The 17,286-nt window shown below is 36.8% G+C and overlaps 3 protein-coding genes across 6 annotated transcripts; 1 reads left to right on the plus strand and 2 right to left on the minus strand.

Moving 5' to 3' along the window:
* Positions 1 to 1,658: 1,658 nt before the first annotated feature.
* LOC143203486 (lysosomal alpha-glucosidase) lies at positions 1,659 to 8,572 on the minus strand. 3 transcript variants are annotated; one of them, XM_076415657.1, is made up of 16 exons: positions 8,265 to 8,572; positions 7,992 to 8,192; positions 7,746 to 7,937; positions 7,280 to 7,693; positions 7,077 to 7,225; positions 5,647 to 5,821; positions 5,468 to 5,558; positions 5,175 to 5,413; positions 4,554 to 5,116; positions 4,369 to 4,502; positions 4,165 to 4,316; positions 3,953 to 4,101; positions 3,817 to 3,898; positions 2,646 to 2,919; positions 2,387 to 2,583; positions 1,659 to 2,321 (listed from the first exon to the last, which is right to left on the minus strand). In XM_076415657.1, exons 2-16 carry the CDS (start codon positions 8,163 to 8,165, stop codon positions 2,259 to 2,261), a joined length of 3,048 nt encoding a protein of 1,015 aa, XP_076271772.1. In that variant the 5' UTR covers positions 8,166 to 8,192; positions 8,265 to 8,572; the 3' UTR covers positions 1,659 to 2,258. The 3 variants fall into 3 exon arrangements, with proteins under 3 accessions (XP_076271772.1, XP_076271773.1, XP_076271775.1); XM_076415658.1 differs by having other exon boundaries at positions 7,992 to 8,209; positions 8,265 to 8,513; XM_076415660.1 differs by having other exon boundaries at positions 7,992 to 8,209; positions 8,261 to 8,513.
* A 2,097-nt stretch (positions 8,573 to 10,669) lies between these two features.
* LOC143203494 (uncharacterized) lies at positions 10,670 to 13,243 on the plus strand. Its single transcript, XM_076415669.1, has 9 exons — positions 10,670 to 11,043; positions 11,097 to 11,590; positions 11,659 to 11,813; positions 11,898 to 12,121; positions 12,178 to 12,305; positions 12,361 to 12,519; positions 12,581 to 12,688; positions 12,746 to 12,976; positions 13,031 to 13,243. The coding sequence occupies exons 1-9, from the start codon at positions 10,845 to 10,847 to the stop codon at positions 13,136 to 13,138; spliced, it is 1,806 nt and encodes a 601-aa protein (XP_076271784.1). The 5' UTR covers positions 10,670 to 10,844; the 3' UTR covers positions 13,139 to 13,243.
* Positions 13,244 to 13,757: 514 nt separating this feature from the next.
* On the minus strand, positions 13,758 to 17,281 carry Xpd (general transcription and DNA repair factor IIH helicase subunit Xpd). 2 transcript variants are annotated; one of them, XM_076415663.1, is made up of 10 exons: positions 17,124 to 17,281; positions 16,966 to 17,065; positions 16,422 to 16,910; positions 15,644 to 15,864; positions 15,378 to 15,590; positions 15,041 to 15,319; positions 14,812 to 14,983; positions 14,654 to 14,752; positions 14,243 to 14,599; positions 13,758 to 14,184 (listed from the first exon to the last, which is right to left on the minus strand). In XM_076415663.1, the coding sequence occupies exons 1-10, from the start codon at positions 17,126 to 17,128 to the stop codon at positions 13,831 to 13,833; spliced, it is 2,289 nt and encodes a 762-aa protein (XP_076271778.1). In that variant the 5' UTR covers positions 17,129 to 17,281; the 3' UTR covers positions 13,758 to 13,830. The 2 variants fall into 2 exon arrangements, with proteins under 2 accessions (XP_076271778.1, XP_076271779.1); XM_076415664.1 differs by lacking the exons at positions 16,966 to 17,065; positions 17,124 to 17,281 and having other exon boundaries at positions 16,422 to 16,596; positions 16,656 to 16,705.
* Positions 17,282 to 17,286: the final 5 nt, after the last annotated feature.

Genomic DNA, 17,286 nt, shown 5'->3' on the forward strand with positions numbered 1-17,286 from the left:
AATTTTAAAATCCGCCACCGGATACCAGTGTTCTTTCGACATATCTATTAACACATCTTGCTCCACATTACTGGAGTTGAGTCGAGACAGCAGTGGTGTCAGGATTATTTTAGAAAGACTTTTACATCTAAGAAATAAAACTATAGCTACGTTTCCGGGTATTTTACTGGTATCCAAATTAAGTAAAACCTATCTCACTGCTACCGATAAGATAATAGTTAGCGTATTTGAAAAACTCGTGTAGAAAATAATAAAACCGATTGTAGAGAGCAAAAATCTAATATCAACACACCAGTTTAGGTTTGTTAATAATATGGAAAATATGTTCTGCATTATACCTGGAATTGAAATTAAGGAAAATGTATTGGTCAATTGAAATAAAATTCCAATAATGAGTACATTATAAGTGAGTATTATACAAGCAAGTATTGAAACTACGGAATTCAATTATGGGGATGTTCCGGGAAAAGCAATGTAATGTAAATGCATCCCGATGCTATAGGACTGTTTACTTGCACCGAAACCTTCAAATACAAACTGTTACTCAGGAATCAAGAGAATCGCAAGGAGAATGGACACCGTTCTCATGTTAATATCGAAGTATTGCAACTCTTGTACGTCAGAACACAACACACAGATTCAAAAGAACTTCATCTTGGGTAGTGTAGTGAGGGGCATTTAATACAAAAATAGCAGCGTTAAAACACAAACATTATTATTAACATATAGTTAAAACTATATGTGTCCTCTTGGATATATACCTAGATTTAGGTTAATGTAAAGACAAATTGTAGGTCAGTCGACAATGACTAGCAACAATGTAATAAATAATTTAAATAGAATAAAATTATACTGGTATAATATCAAATGAGTGTTTGTTCCTTACGGAACATGTCCCTCTAAAATTGAATAATTATGAATTTCCGCAAGCAGACAACGTTAAATATCTGAGAATGCATTTTGATCGAGGCTTGACATGGAAAAAACATATAGTGACAAAACGGAAACAGCTTGAGCTTAAACTAAACCAAATGTATTGACTGATAGGGCGTAAATCTAAATTATCATTAGATAACAAGGTTTTGCTGTATAAGTCAATATTTAGGCCCATTTGGACCTATGGTATTGAAATGTGGGGCACTGCTAGTAAATCTAACATAGAGATCCTCCAGTGATTCCAGAGTAAAGTGTTGCGAGTCATCGTCGATGCCCCATATTATGTGTCCAACAAACTGATTCAGCGCGATATCCCCTTAGAACCGATAACGAGTGCCATTCGAAGTGTTAGTGCGAAGTACTCTACAAAGATCAAATGTAAACCACCATACGAACTGATTAATAGACACATAGAGTGAGATTTAATAATCTCTAGAATAAGTCAGAATAGTCTTTAGAATAAGTTAGAATATACTTTAAAATAAGTTAGAATAGTATCTAGAATAACATTTGGATTATAAGGTATACAGCAGATCACTTACTGAAGCGATCTCCTACATGTCAGGATAGTTAATATATTATGTAACGGAAATCATATAAAAATATTTATTGCCCATGGGCAAATTGTTGATGTTATAAGAGATTAATAAAAAAAATTCATATGGAGAAGGGATTCTGGAAAATGGTAAAATAGTTAAGAGAAGGAAGAATGAAAGAAGTCATAATGGTAATACTTTATTATTACTAAAACCAACGGAACAGAAAGCTTATCCTCACAGTTAATAATTTGGCTTAAGTACTTGGTAACTTGTCTTTTCTTTCAATTTTATCACATGTATAGTTTTTCAACAGCTATAAAATGGACGAATATGAGGTGCAGTAAGTTTCAACGAAAATTTGTGCAAAAACACTCCTTACATCTAGATGTATGCATATTATATAAGTAGGTAAAGAGGGGGTGGGGGAGATCAAGTTTATTCGTCTCGTGCGGTAACTTAGTCTACCGCAATTATCGGCGCTTGAACCTACTAAGCATACATATACTCTTTAAATCTTCAGCAAAAGTTAATTACATTTAACAAAGGGCGTTATTTTTTTGGCACATCAACACAAACAAAATTATCACAGAGAAACCGTTCAGTTTCTTTAAACAGGAGTTGAGTTCTGTTCATTGTTTGATTATTGGTTTTGTTTAATCTTTGGTTTACATATAATGAAAAGTAAAAGCAAAAAAGAGCTAAAAGTACATAATAAAATATAATCGATAGAGCGTAAACATTAAATTGTTATAGAAAGCCTTGTCGATTTAGCAAGTGGTAGCCTCAGTTCCACGAAACCACCAAAGGTTTCTCCAGAGAAATGTTCAAGCCGTCAACGACTAAATACTGCAAAGCAACGTGAAAAAAAATACAACAGATCTAATAATCCATTTTTGTGAGGTAGTACTTACCTGATGGACAGTATCATACTTGAATGGTAAAGATATTTCGTTGACTACCACCGACGAGACCGGTTTCTGGACACCTAACACTGTTACGGTGCCCAAGTTTGGTGGGGTTTCTCCTAACCAGTTCACAGTTTCACTTCTTAAAGTATTATTTTGCAAACTGAACCTCACCAGACTGTAAAGCTTCTCCTCAATCGTATCTAAAAGAGACATATCAGCGTTTGAGATGCGAGTTTACGGAAGAAGTGGTTTGATTACTCACTTAAAGAATCACCATCGTCCCAGAACAGTTCTCCGGAAGCATTTCCGTTGACGTCTGGAGCTACCAGAAGCCTCAATTTAGTTTTCCTGGATGCTGTTGTTGTCTGTTTGGCTTCCTGTTGTGGCAAAATGTACCCTTCCCGGACTAGCACGGGAATAGTGTCCAAAGGAGCACTGATGTTCAAATATTCTCCTTTACTCTCAAAATAGTACTTGTTGTAGTACTCGTACCACACACCTTCTGGTATGTAGGCTAACACAGATATGGCACCTTCCTAAACATATGTAAACAATAATTATTGCCGTATAACCACTATTAAACATAGTATCACGGTCCCAAATTGGAACATCCTATAAAATGATATTGTTGTTATATAATTGATGCTTTTCAGCTATTTTCATTCAAATGTTGCTTCCTATCACTTTAATGGCAGTTTTCTCTTAGATCTTCATCAGTACAATTGCGATAATTGTCAAGTTTTTTCTTTCACTGTTTGAAGAGTCTATTCTTCGACTCTGGTATCATCCAGTTCCTTCAGTTTACAACATTTCCAAATAATAGAGTTCGATAAGTCTGGGCAAGGAAAATATGAACAATTCCATGAACACTAAAATGTCCATTATATTCCCCTTCAAACAGACTTGATCTGAAAGATCTGCAGCTTATTTTCGGGCTTAACGCTTGATTGATATCTGAATCATACCCATAACACCAAGTTAGATAACTTGTAATGACTAATAATATACCTGTAATACGGAGATGGTATCAAATTTGAAGTGTTTTAGAGGTGCTTGACACTTTTTCTAATAAAATTCTACTTTTTTTGAACTCCTCGCGTGTTGAATGTTAATATTTTAGTATTATTTGCGTTCATATCAAAACTTTATATTCATCGCAATTTTTTGACGGAGCATATGCGTTTGTTAAAACTTACGTTCGTTTTTTATAGATGAATTTTAAATAGACAGACCTATAGTCCATTCGGCGTATTCAGCTTGGAGAATATATATTAAGAGAATAACATATTTTGATAACTGAGAAATACCTTTGTCGATTGTGGAATATTAGGTGGAAGTAGTTTATATACAATTGTAGTCTTGTCTACATTAAATTAATGTACAAATCACCTATACATTTTCCTAGATGCGACGCCCTCAGAATTGTCACTTACCTCAAGAACGGGCACTATCAAAAGGGCACCACCCCAAAGGAACTCGCTGTCAACGGACCAGGTCTCGTTATCCTTTGCGAACCTGCAACGTAACTAATAAGCGGCGAACTAATCAAACTACCACTCAGTTGCTTACTCGAAAAACAGCGGTCTCGATACCGTCTCGCCATAAACATGCGCCCTATAGAAGAGGGTGTACAGATAGGGAAGCAACTCGTACCGGACAGTGAGGGCTTTTATGGTCGACTTGACTACGAGGTCTCCCATAGATACTGGATCTTGCGGCTTGAATTAAAGTCAGGGTTTAGAATGAGATGGATTGAAGAGTACTGTTCAGTCGGGACTTACGATGCCATCGTCCGTGTTGTGGTTTCTGGAGAAGGGATAGAAAGCGCCCAGTTGCTGCCACCTATTGCACAAGGCCTGGGTCGTGTTCCAGTTGAAGCCGCAAATATCCGCGCCCATCAGAGGCATGCCGTACAGGCTGAAGCTGAGCAGGTCTATGAAAAGCGTCCCGATGATGGCGAGCAAAGAAAAATCCAAACTACTTACGCGGAATGCTGTTTTGTAAGGCGTCCCAGGACGAAAACACGTCGCCGCTCCAATGACCGCTGTAATGTCCCTGGCCAGTGAAAGACGCCCTCGATATCACCATCGGCCTCTTGCCACGGATCTCCGCCATCGCACTGCAACGTAACTTTAGTAATAACCCACGTATCTCGACCGTTTCAACTTACAAACTCGTGATGATGGCTTCGGCGAACCCGAACAAATTGTGCACGTCGTAGTGTAGACCCGCCTTGTGCTTGGCGGTCATGCACATGGTCTTGTAGTTGAGGTAACCTCCATCCACAGCGGGGACGTAGGGCGGACTTTCCAGGGGCGACTTGGGGCAACCGTTGAACGAACCCGACAGGAAGTTCGAGGGTTCGTTCATGTCGATCCAAGCGCCGTCGTAAGCCACCTGCTCGTGGAAATTCTTCAGCATCAACGTCCAGTAATCAACCGTATTGGGATCGGTAAAGTCCGGCCAAACCGTCGACTCTCTATTCCACACTTTGCCCACGAACGGTTGTCCGCTGCTGTTCTGGACGAAGATGTTCATCTTGATTCCGATGTCGTAGGGCGGGTAAGTGCCCGGAGTCTCCGAGGCACTGATGCCCGGGTCGATCAGAGGAATATAGTGCATGCCCCTCTGGTGTAGCTCTTGGACGAATTCGGGCAGCCCCTCGAACGCCACCGGGTCGTACGAGAAGTCGTTGTTGGACTTCATGTAATCCAAATCGTTCCATTGCGTGTCCTACGTGGTCAGGTGATTATTAAGTAAATAGAATCAGGTAACAACGACAGCAACCCACCAGAGGTATTCCTGCGGCGATGTTCTTCTCCATTATCTCGCGTGTGTTGTTCAACGAATTGTACCCGAATCTACATAAATGGAACCCTAGACCCCAGTAGGGGGGCATGTATGGTTTTCCGATTAGTTCGGTATATTGGGCGACGACGTCGCTCGGCGACGGACCCAAGAAAAAATATAAATCGAGAACACCCCCGATCGTGCGGAAGGTGATGGCCGGGGCGGGTTGAAAAAGTACATCTACGGTAAACAAATCTTAAAAATCATGTTTATATACAACAAACGGGAACATACCCATTGCGTTACTGTTGAAGAGAAATACTCCATGACTGTTACTAGTATTTTCCATAACAAGATAAAATGGGTGGGAGCCGTAGAGATTTTCCTTAAAATAAATTTCCTTATCAACAAAAAAGCGGCCCTTTTGCTAACCTCAGAGTTTATGTTCACTGTACACAGTAAAAAATGCTTACGTTATACATCGGCGGTAAGTCGTGATTCCACAGAGTAAACCTGGTCCATTCGACGTCTAAGAGCAAATCGGATGTGTGTTCTCCGATTCCGTAAACATATTTGGACGGCAATTTGCTGCTGATTTGAAGGAATTGGTCGGAGAAGACGAAGTTTAGAAAGTTATTGGCGTCGAATCTATAAACCTATGTTATCATTCCTCGTCTATATATATATATATAGAAACAAAAAGCACAAAACATACCCTGCATCTCATCAACTTTTCTAAAACAAGGTCAGTTTTATTTATATTATTTCCTCTCTGATATTAGTGCGATGACTAATCATTTATTACAACTACATTTACAAGTTCCTAATGTATAAGGATCACAATAACGAGGAACATACATTCCTAGTACTTTACGCGTTTCAACGATTTCTTTGGTATTGTTGATAAAAAATCGAATTAACGATTTTTATAAAATCGAATTAACGATTTATAGAAACAATAGGTATTATATGAAAATAAAACAAAGAATCGCTGCACAAAGATTCTGTAAAAAATAATTTCCCTTTAGATTACAAATGCAGTTATATTTTACTTCATTATAAATACAAAACAAACTATTCGCTATATTAGGCCAAAAGACCGAAAGATCAGAAACCTATGAGGTCACACTTTCGTTAACATGATATTCTGATATATCGTTCGAACTTGTTGCTTTGTTTCGATATTATCTGCGGCATTTATCTGATATTTCGTAGCTATTTTGTGCTACCCAAGTTACTAAAAACAAACATCAGTTAAAAGATTCCTTAAGACTAATCATCAAATCAAATTTGCTATAAATCGACTAAATATTTGAAGGAAACTGCACATCATCAATATAAAATATATAAAATATAGAATTCAGGAAATAATTAAAATGATGTATCACAGTCATACAAACAGTCAGGGGTATAAGAAAGCGTGACGTCACACACAGATGCCGTTGCTATTCTAGCCTTTTGGCACAGACGTGAATATCGTTTAAAATGTTTTTAGCAGAAATAAAATTTATTCCGAGTATAGTCAATGTGTAAACACATCGTAAGGTAGTTTTTCAAATCAATCATTACGCCAAATGTTATTATCTCTAAAGATGAGGTCTTAATAAACAACTGATATTGATAAAGTTGTTGTTAGAGCACCCTCCCCCCATTTCAATAGCCGAGATAACACTGTCCTATCGCGGAAACATTACAAATTCTGTCCGCAAATGTTATCTTCATGTTTTTTAACCAAACATTCTTTATCAAAGAAAACAGTAACAAAAATTAAGAAATAAAGCAAATCGTGTTTGCAAGATGAGAACCTTTGCTGACTTAACTTACAATTTTAGATCCCTATAATTTTCAATAGGCGCATCAGAAATAATGTTTTGTTTAAATAATGATAACGTTGGTTACTTACAGCGTCGTGTTATCGGATTTCCGGACGACTTTAAAACCAGCCTTGAACGTGTCCAGCTCAAAAATGTAGTTCAAATCCTCCGCAGCGGTATCAACAATGGGCAGTTCGGGATAAGCCGGCTCGTATCTGTTTCTTGATGGGTCGATCAACTAAAAATGTACCACTATAAAAAAAATGGAGAATTTATCCAACAAAGAATGTACCTTAACATGGAGCCTATTGTCCGTTTCGTATTTCACGATTAATTGGATAACTTGGACGTCATCAGGATAGGCCGTCTGATAGGATCTCGTCAAGAAGGCCACCAGCCCAAAGGCGGTTTCGCTGACGTTCAAGAACATGTAAGTGTTGTAATCTGGAGGGTAGAAGCAATAGGGCACACCTATGTGGGCGATTCCCGATACTTTTTTTGTTTTGGTCTTGGCGGGTATCCAGCAGCATCCTCGCGCCTCACATCCCTCTTGACTAGCACCCCCTTCTGGATAACAGTCAAATTTCTCATTATCAGACAGCAGTTTGCACTGTTTGTAATTCGGAGAGGGCGGATTAGGCAGCAAAACAGGGTTATACGCTCCTCTGGAGGGATATTTGTGAAAGTCCGCGTTGGAGTCGTAGTCCTACCGAAATTAATTTATGCAAACCATATTGACTACCTACAAAAATACTTACAGGTGGAACAATAGGATTGTGCTTCAAGTTTTGATGTTCATAGATAATATCAAAACAATTCAACAGATATATAATTGGAAGGATCAAAAACACAGCCGAAAGAACGATAAATAGTAACACTGTTGCCAAGCTGGGACGAGAAGATCCGACTTCGATATCAGGCTCACGTGCGAATCTTTCATAACTGGATAACTAATGATAGTTCATTAAATTAATCGAGCCCGTGAACAAAAAAGTAGCTGTTACCTTAATTTTCAATGGCGATATATCGAAAGAACCATTCAACGACGATTCTTTAACTCTGGGACATCTCTCAGCTGGCACATCGTTGCAAAAATCCTCGAAACTCACAGAATCTGATAATGTAAGTTTTCTGGCTCTATGAGTCCGAAAGGACGTTAAAATATTACGTATCTTCATTTCTACTTAAACGAAACTGCCCCAACACTATGCAATTAAATACACTATTGAGTCACATTAACTGATAAATATTTTATTTGGTAAGTTTATCATACTTGCCTCAAATTTTTAAGTTCGGCGTACACTTATCATCAAATTCGGTATTGTATTATTTGCATATAAAAATGAAATTTAAAATATTCACAGTATATGTTTTTTTTTGGATTTAGCTTGAAATGATAATCTTGAGTGAAAACATATGATTCAAGCTTCGGTTTATTTAATTTCAGCTATCTGATAAACTTGTATAATAGAATCAATATTCACACAAATTACACATGACAGAGTCTATAAATTATTTTTAAATATAAACAATACAAAAAATAAACAAGATAATCAATTAGTCAGTGTTGCCAAGAGGTTAATTTAAAAGCTGTTAATATGACAGTTGTTAACCTAACTTCTTTGTTTACGATTTAAATTGTCATAATCAGGGGTGTGCAACTACAATGCTAAGTGGTGGGGCAAAATCTTGTTTAGTCCAATCATTGGTGGCGCTGACAACGTGAATTTGATTGGTTAGTTTAAAAATATTATATAGAATCCTGTAAGGAAAATAATTTGCTTTGATTGGTCAGCCATTTCACGTGACTATTTTATGACGTCACATTTGCTGGCCAATAATATTTGAATGAAAATCGAATTTAATTTAAAAAACTAATTTATTAAAATAAAATCCTATACAAATATACATAAATGTAAATAATATAAATAATAATAAAAAACAACAGAAATATACATAATTGCAAAAAGCAAAAATAAATAAACTACAAAAATGTAAATAAAAAAAATTAAAAGCCCCATACTCCAGACAAAATAATTAAAATACTCTTCTATAACGCCTGCTCCCTTTTTCGTATTTGTTTAGTGCCATCAATTTTATAGGATCTATTAGAGTTCTATCTTGTATTTGTGCTATACTGAAGGTAAACTTTAAGTCCTTCCCTGTTAATATTGAATTAACTTGTTTAACCCAAAAATACAATGAACATTTGACAATAAGATTTAAAATGTGGTCTTCAAAATCGCTATGGACTGGGCAGTTGAAACGTTTAAAATTTATGTGTTTTTTTAAGACATCTCTCAGAATAACAGATATGCTATTTTTATGACAAAATCTAGGTATTAAATAAGAGATAGCTTAAAGATCTACAAACAGTATAGTAAAACAGTCTTGATGGAGTTGTTAATTTGGGTCTACGCGGCTGCATCGCTTCTATAAAATCAGTATCGAGTTTTTGATCTGTGGAACTACTTAATGTAGAATGTAGACAGATATTGCACGTTGTCTTTTTTCTCAGAAGTTTTATCAAATAGCCTGAAATATAGACTAACGTGCAACGTTCCACTCTTGTTTTCCTCAGAGCAAAGTTCTCTGGAACTGAAAATATAGACTCAACTGGTGATTCTACAACCTCTGGTGATGCTACATCTCCAGTTAAAAAATAATGTAAGTTATCTAAAGCGCCAACATGTTCATCTTCTTCACAATTTGCTCCGGGCGAATGATGTGAAAAAAATGAAATGATGAGCCCTTTTAGAAATTTCTCGAACATACTAGGGGAAGGATGCTGTTTCTACCTCTATGACCTCTAATAGATCCAACAAAAATCTTTAAGCAATCTTGGTTAAGATTTGTTAAACAAATGTAGTTATTTGTAAATTTAGACAAAATAGATTTCTTTAAGTTAATAAATTCCCTAAAAGTAGCAATTAAATTTTTAATTGATGGCACCATAACAAATATTTTCTTAACAAGGCAATCAAATTTAAATATATAATTCCTCTACTATAAAATGATTGAACACTGATTGTTCTAAAAAGTTAAAGTATTGCAAATATTTTAGGGATATTTTACAATTAAAAGTAGTATTTATTACTACTAATTATCCAGTTATATTAATTATTACCTTCTTGTAAGACTTCTTTATGTAGAGACATCACATTGACAACATACGCACAACTTGGTAGATTAATTGAATTTTATTACTACTAACATCTTCATAAGTTTTTGAGTTTCTGTAAACAAACAATATATAAACAGACATGTAGTAGATAGATAATTTTATATGTACCTGATAAAACCAATGATGGATATGCATTTACCCAAATACCTGTTCGTGAAGGAAGGATAATTCTAAATTTTTCACTAATATGTCCATAACAAACACCATGACGTTGATATATTTGCATTGTGGTTTATCCAGGTAACTTACTATTATTTACTTGATCAACCCATTTTTGGAAAGTATCGAGATCATTCTTTGGGAAACGATGTCTAATTTCCGTAGTAGAATTTTACCCCGGTACACTACATCTTTTACTACACTGACGTATTGTCATCAATTTTTATATTATTACCCCATAATAATTAATGTAAAACAGAAAATATGCACAACGTAAAACGAAAATTTCGTGATCTAAACAAAAACCATAACCTACAAACAACAAACATAAAAATGGACGCCTATAGAAAATGCTGATTTCACACAATTTGATCGACCAATCACATTTCATGTTAGTGGCGGCACCTGCAATTTAAACTGCCAATCACAATTTGCGATCGCAGCGCTACAGTTGATTGAACTAAACAAAACATTTCCCCAAGGTCGCCTATACCGTGAAATTTCTATTTTTTCTATGGTCATAATGGACACGGAGGATGAAACAAATTCTTATTTAAAATTTTTGAATGATACAGAGACTCCCAATACGTTCTTGCTAGAAACGAGCGAGGTGGGAATGTTTTCGGAAGAACCCATATTTACCGAAATTAATACAGCCGACTGGCCTTCCGAGGGCTTTCCTTTACTATTAACTAACCCCTTGATCACTGAAGGTAATTAAGTAATACAAAATATATTAATGTGTTAAATTTTAATATATTTAAAGAACAACTTATCGACGTCAATGAAGGTAACGTAACCGAGCACGACGATCAGCATAAAGATGACGAAAAAAATCATAGTAAGTGTGACAACCAAAAAAGTAGCCCTGAGGAAAGTGCAGAACGTACTAACAAGGAAGCGCGAGTCGTTCAACTTCTTGATAATGATGGTAATTCTTTGCTGCTGGATAAGTCTGTCCTGAAGGGTTCCAAAAATCAACAGCATACAACAAACATAAGTGATCTTTTCTACGCTGTGCGAGCCAACAAGTGCAGGGTTTGTTCACATTTATGTGAGTCTTTGGAGCAAATTAAAGTTCACATTAGCGAAAAGCATCCAGGCTATTTGACTGGGAATGGAGTATCTATATTAATTAAAACTAATCAAAAAAGTAAAATGGAAGAGAATAATCTGAAAAAGGAGTATACAGTATATGTTTGTAGTGTTTGCCATGATGTTTGTACCAGTAAAAATGATTTAAGGCAGCACATGATTGAAGTACGTACACATCTATTATTATTATTATGTTAGCATTCTTATAATTAGTCATCAATATTTAATCACAGACTCACAATTTAATGGTGGAACCTAGTAAAAATGAACAAGCAATTGATCCAGAAGAGAACGAGTGTAAGACAATAATTTATAGAAAGTCCTCCATGTTAAGTGATCTTACCGTGAATGTCATCAAAAAACAGGAGAGGGCCCACCAAAAAATCAAGTAATAATTACCAAAAAAGTTTAGTAAAATACTTTACAAAAGATATTTTTGTTGAAACATAAAGCAGTTGAATTGCATTTTTAGGTGTAACATTGTCGGTTGCACTGCTGGGTTTCCCACAGAAGAGATTCGCAAGAAACACGAATCGTTACATGACACAAAATACAAGAGTTACTTCAATTGTTCCCATTGCGATGTCAAGTTCAAAATGTGGCGTATAGCCAGAAATCATATGTACAAGGAACACGGGCTTGATTTCGGGATGATCAATTGTCCCATGTGCAATACATTCAAGAGTTACCACGCTGGTAGGATACGAAGGAAGAAATAATTTCACTTGCTTTATTTTTCTCATAAATTTTAGTACCAATTCTGAAACATATGGTAATTCATTCCAAGGAGAAACCTTTTCTGTGCAGTGTATGCGGCAAAAGTTTTAAACAATGGTCTCAGTTAAAAAATCACGAGGTAATTCACAGAGCCCCTGAAGAGGTAGGTTGATTTATTTTAAATATTTCCATTCATTTAACAATTCTTCAACTTACAGTTACCATCATGGAGTAAAGTTAAGAAATGCGATATGTGCCAAAGATTCTTCGCCAATTCAAAATGTTTGAAAGTACATGTTCAGGCCGTCCACGAGAAATTTAAACCATTTATTTGCAACATTTGTGGACACAAGACCACAAGAAAAGCGATGTTAGAGGTGGCTTTGAGTACAAGATTTGATTTCATTTCGGTATTATTATTTAACGGTTTATTTTCAGCTTCACTTGCGACAACACACCGGCGCCAAACCCCATAAATGCAGTTACTGCCCGTACAAGACGGGGGATTACAATTGTTTGAGGAAACACGTCATGAAACATGTTGGGGTAGGTTTTTTCAACGTTTTTTGTTTTTTAATACTTATAATTCGATGTGTATTTTAGGCCTTTCAGTACAAGTGTCCCCACTGTGCTTACACCTGTATTCAATCTGGCTCGTTGAAAAGCCACCTGAATAACAAACATAAAGGGAAAGAGGGCACGTTTTCTTGCAAATATTGCCCCTACACGACAATCAATCCCAATTTTTTGGAGGCACATTTGAAGAAACACGTTGAAAGTGAATGCGTCGTCGTCGATAGAAACGGGGAACAAAACAAAGTGTTCGAGTTACAGGTAGTGGAAATGAAGGAAATGCCGCCTCTGGAACTTAAAAGTTATATGTTTCAGACTGATAAGGATAGTCAAAATTGCTTCCCGCATACGGATCACGCGGAGGGGACGGTGGACAACGGAGGCATCACTATACCAGCTGATTTGGAAGTTTCTTTGAGTTGAAATACCTAGTCAATTTTAGAAAAGTTGTATCTGCGATTGTATATATTTATATATGGTGGTCGATATTTCTGTAGCTGGTATTAACTATTAAATATTTTACTTTGAGAACTGCGTCCAAGTCTCCTTCGGCGCATACAGATTGAGCTTCACCTATAGTGCGATGCAATCTCTCTCTTGATGTCTTAAATTACAGAAAATCTAAACTAAGTTAAGTTGTTTCGAGTTATGTAATTTACTCTCAATTTTCTTTACTATTGATCTTTAAAACTAATCTCTGCACTCAATTCAATCCTTTTGCTTTTGCAAAAATTTCAGGCACTACTACTATAAATCAGAATATGGTCTGATCAAGCTACTTTCAATTTGTTTAGATAATTTTAACTTTCTAATGGTGCTAATGTTTAATAAAGTAATGAAGAAAAGATATTTGTAATTGTACAAATAGGAAGGCTTGAACTATATACAACAACCCTTATTTCGTTTCATGTAAATAGCTTTGTGCAAAAGATTTTTTGAGGAGTGTCGGAAAAGCCAATAAGCCAGAGAGAGTTAAATCGGACGAATAAGCTGAATGTCGGAATAAGATGGCGAATTACCATGAGATAAAATTAACAGGACATAAAATTTTTTCTTTTTATAGTAAAAAACAGTACAGCACATTTGTTACAACTAGAAATTATCGAACAAGTTTTTCATAGCTCCATTTTTTCTGGCACCTGCTCTTGGAGTTTCTTGTCCTCCAAGCTTTGTAGCTGTTCCAAAGTCAGCAGCGAAATACCCAACTGATCCTCTCTGGTGAAAGGTTGTGCCATCTGTCTGAGCCATCGTTTCGCTATCTGCACCGCTTCCTCGGTGGACAGATTGCAAAGATTGTCTTTTAGATGCTCCTGGATCCACTTGGGCAGCTTCGATCTCTTATCCGATCGGGCGAAACGTTTGTCGGCAAAAATCATGATACCATAGTCTGTCTTCCCACGCAGTGCTCTACCGACGCATTGAGCTGCGTGTCTCATCGCATCGAACGTCAAAAAATCGTTTTCTCTTATCTAAAATCGAGTAAGCATCGAGTACTCTGAAAATCATTAAACGTACAATGAGGCTCACCTGAAACTGATCCCTCAGATAATCCAGGCGGGCTTTCAGAATTCTCGACTGGGTGTAGACGTAGGGGATGCCGAACATCAAAACAGCCCTGCCCAAGTGATGGTCAAAGTCCACTCCTTCGGACACTTTCCCTCTGGCTACTGATAACAGAACGGCCCCACGTCCGGATTCACAGGCTTTGATGTAGTACATCAGAGCGAAACTGGTTTCAGCCGAGTCTTGCGTTTCTATGAACAACAGCTTGTATCTTTGGAGACTATCGATGACACCTTGGTCGTACCACGCCGCCACTACCGATTCCAGATACAAATAGGACGTGAAAAAACAAACTATACCGTCGGGTACGTTGGCTGCTACCTGCAACATGTAGTAGGTGAAAAATTACGAAGCAGAACACTGCGGAAGCGGTACCTCGACGAGTAATTGTCCGTAGTTTCGTATTACGGCGTTGTCTTCCCTGGTTTCGAACTTGGACGAAATGGCCACCTGGTCGTTTCCTTTCGATACTATCTGCAATCGAGAAAGAACTACTTCTCCGCTTGTTCCGGATTATTACCAATAAAAATTACCATCGGCAATAAACACGGTCGGGCCAGAGTCATCGTGAAGGAAGACATAACAACTGGATGAAAGTCCAGTATTTTCGGATACATGTCCAGCGGCGATAGGGTGCCGGACGTGATGACGACGCTTTGAAATCGTTCAAACACAGGTTTAATAGCAATGGACGAATCTAGGCAACTGACAAAACAAATTACTTTTTCACGCTTGCTTGCTGTAATTAAATCGGTGATATACCTGAAGTGTAGAATGGGATTGGAGACTGTTGGGGTCTTGTCGTCGAAAGGCTCCACGATAATGGTAAAGCCTTTGGTGTAAGTCGATACCAGAGTTGCCAAGTGAGTGATTAGGACTATGGGACTGAAATCCGTCATGTCTGTAATTTCCAACGTGCGCAGCAGCGAAGCCAAACGTTCGGCGCAAAACCTGAGAGGTTTCCTCTCGATACACACTTTCTGTTGAATGTCCTTTAAAAACCCCACGGGAGATTCTTGCACTACGTGTTGTACCCTCAATCTGAACCCAAAACGTCAACATCCAGATATGCTAGGGTAACAAAACAAAAAATTCGTACCTTGTTTTGAGATATTCCACGAATCTTTTGAGAAAACTAATAAAATGCTCGGCGTTCCGAATATTTCCTGGAACGGCTTCCTGCAAAACCTCATCTGGGAGAATGGGATTGGACAGAATCAAATCAGTGTCTCTGGCTATACTGGCGTCTCTAAGTCCTTCCACTAGTCTCTGATACTCTTCTTGCAGTTTCCGATGGTCCTCCTCGCGCATCCTGATGAAATGCCCAAAGTCAAAAGGAACCTTGATATTGTACACCATACATACTCTGCTACATGTTTTTCCAAAGTTCCTATGTTCGACGTTGCCCGTTCTATTGTTCTTTTATGTATTTTAACACTCATCGAATCGATGCAGACATTATCGATGTTATGAGCCTCGTCAAATACCACTACGGATTCTCTAGTAAGTTCTTTCGACACTACATCGGCAATTTTTGGATCGAGTAAATAATGATAACTGTACACAACTATATTAGCATGTATTATCTATTAAAGAAAACTGGTTGTTATAAAAGATTATTCCTATATACAAAACATTGATATGCTAAGTTAACTTCGTTAATCGTTAATTATAAAGTTAACACGTTTAGCCCTTGACGTTAAATTTAGGAAATTGATTTATCATATACGATATATTAGTCTATTAAAAAGACGTATATGTTATTGATTAGTATTTGAACAATTCGCTTTGAATAACACAGAGAAATCAAAAATACTTTTTCCCCAAACCAATATATCATATTAATGTATCACAGAAGTCATCAATAGTATTATCGTAGTAATCGAAACTTTGGGTGAACATATTATCCCAAATGACGTTTTTCAACTTTCAAATCTTTTGTTTGTCCCATATAACAGAGCATTGACCAAAGCGTTACCAAAATGTACCTGATGGTTAAGGTACTACGATCTGGACTCTGCTGTCAGCATATTGTAAATAAGCAATAGACTATAAAGGAAGTTAATTTAAAACTCATTTTATTGAGCAGATTGTGAACCTTATTAATTAACGATTAACGAGGCCCATCTTTGATAAAACTTACTGCAAACCGTGCTAGAAAATAAGGACACCAGTTCCTATCTCGTCCATACTGTTTTATATCATCCAAGGTATAAACTCCGCAGGGCAAATTGCTTTCTTTACCATCCAATGCAAAACCCTCATAATACTGACATATTGGAGTTGTATCATCTATGTTATGTCTCTCCCTCACATAACTAGCAGTGAGACTATGACATTTCCCATCGACAATTTTCCCTTCACGTTCTGTACTCACCTGGGGATGAATACACATGTTTTTCCGTGAACTGAGTACCAGACCCACCAAGTTTGGGTATTGTCCATCTTGTTGCTCATAATACTCAAGCAATTTTTTCAGCTCTTCCATAACTTTTTCAATTTCAGGTACGGTTCGGGAGCAATATATTAATTTCCGAACATCGTGGGGATGCTCAATCATATAAGCGACTATTAAGGACAAAAGTGTTGTGGTTTTCCCAGTGCCTGAAGGCATTTCAAGTAAGCCATGGCCCTTTAATATGAAGAATAAGTAAAACATATTTATTTGCGATAATTACAATACATACTTTGGCGTCCAGTGCTTTTTTTAATTCACACATATAGGCATACTGCTCTGGGTAAATGTAATCGTATGGAAAATAAACTAAAAGGCCGTCGACGCTTAATCTGAAACGCATACAAGACGAGGAATAAAATCGACAAAAACCATATTTAAAAGCTTTACCGCATTTTCAAATTTGTATTTCACTGTATAATTAATTAGTTGGGAAACATCAAAATATCTTCATTTTAAGGTAATGTTATCGGTATATTTAGGTTAGGTTGTCAACATATATATATATATATATATATATATATATATATATATATATATATATATATATATA

This window comes from Rhynchophorus ferrugineus, unplaced genomic scaffold, assembly GCF_030347505.1.
Source record: "Rhynchophorus ferrugineus isolate W39M unplaced genomic scaffold, kcgeb_rfMv2 rfM10, whole genome shotgun sequence".
NCBI classification, from domain to species: domain Eukaryota; kingdom Metazoa; phylum Arthropoda; class Insecta; order Coleoptera; family Curculionidae; genus Rhynchophorus; species Rhynchophorus ferrugineus.

Excerpts from the sequence above, each read along its gene's own strand:
- LOC143203486 (XM_076415657.1), bottom strand. The coding sequence starts at position 8,165 with ATGAAGATACGTAATATTTTAACGTCCTTTCGGACTCATAGAGCCAGA. Across the intron at positions 7,226-7,279 it reads ACAATAGGCTCCATGTTAAG|TTGATCGACCCATCAAGAAA; the intron begins GTACATTCTTTG and ends GTACATTTTTAG. Across the intron at positions 5,117-5,174 it reads TCGCCGCAGGAATACCTCTG|GACACGCAATGGAACGATTT; the intron begins GTGGGTTGCTGT and ends CTGACCACGTAG.
- LOC143203494 (XM_076415669.1), top strand. The coding sequence starts at position 10,845 with ATGGTCATAATGGACACGGAGGATGAAACAAATTCTTATTTAAAATTT. Across the intron at positions 11,044-11,096 it reads TAACCCCTTGATCACTGAAG|AACAACTTATCGACGTCAAT; the intron begins GTAATTAAGTAA and ends ATATATTTAAAG. Across the intron at positions 12,122-12,177 it reads ATTCAAGAGTTACCACGCTG|TACCAATTCTGAAACATATG; the intron begins GTAGGATACGAA and ends CATAAATTTTAG.
- Xpd (XM_076415663.1), bottom strand. Across the intron at positions 16,911-16,965 it reads AAAAAGCACTGGACGCCAAA|GGCCATGGCTTACTTGAAAT; the intron begins GTATGTATTGTA and ends TTCATATTAAAG. Across the intron at positions 14,753-14,811 it reads GACCGTGTTTATTGCCGATG|ATAGTATCGAAAGGAAACGA; the intron begins GTAATTTTTATT and ends TCTCGATTGCAG.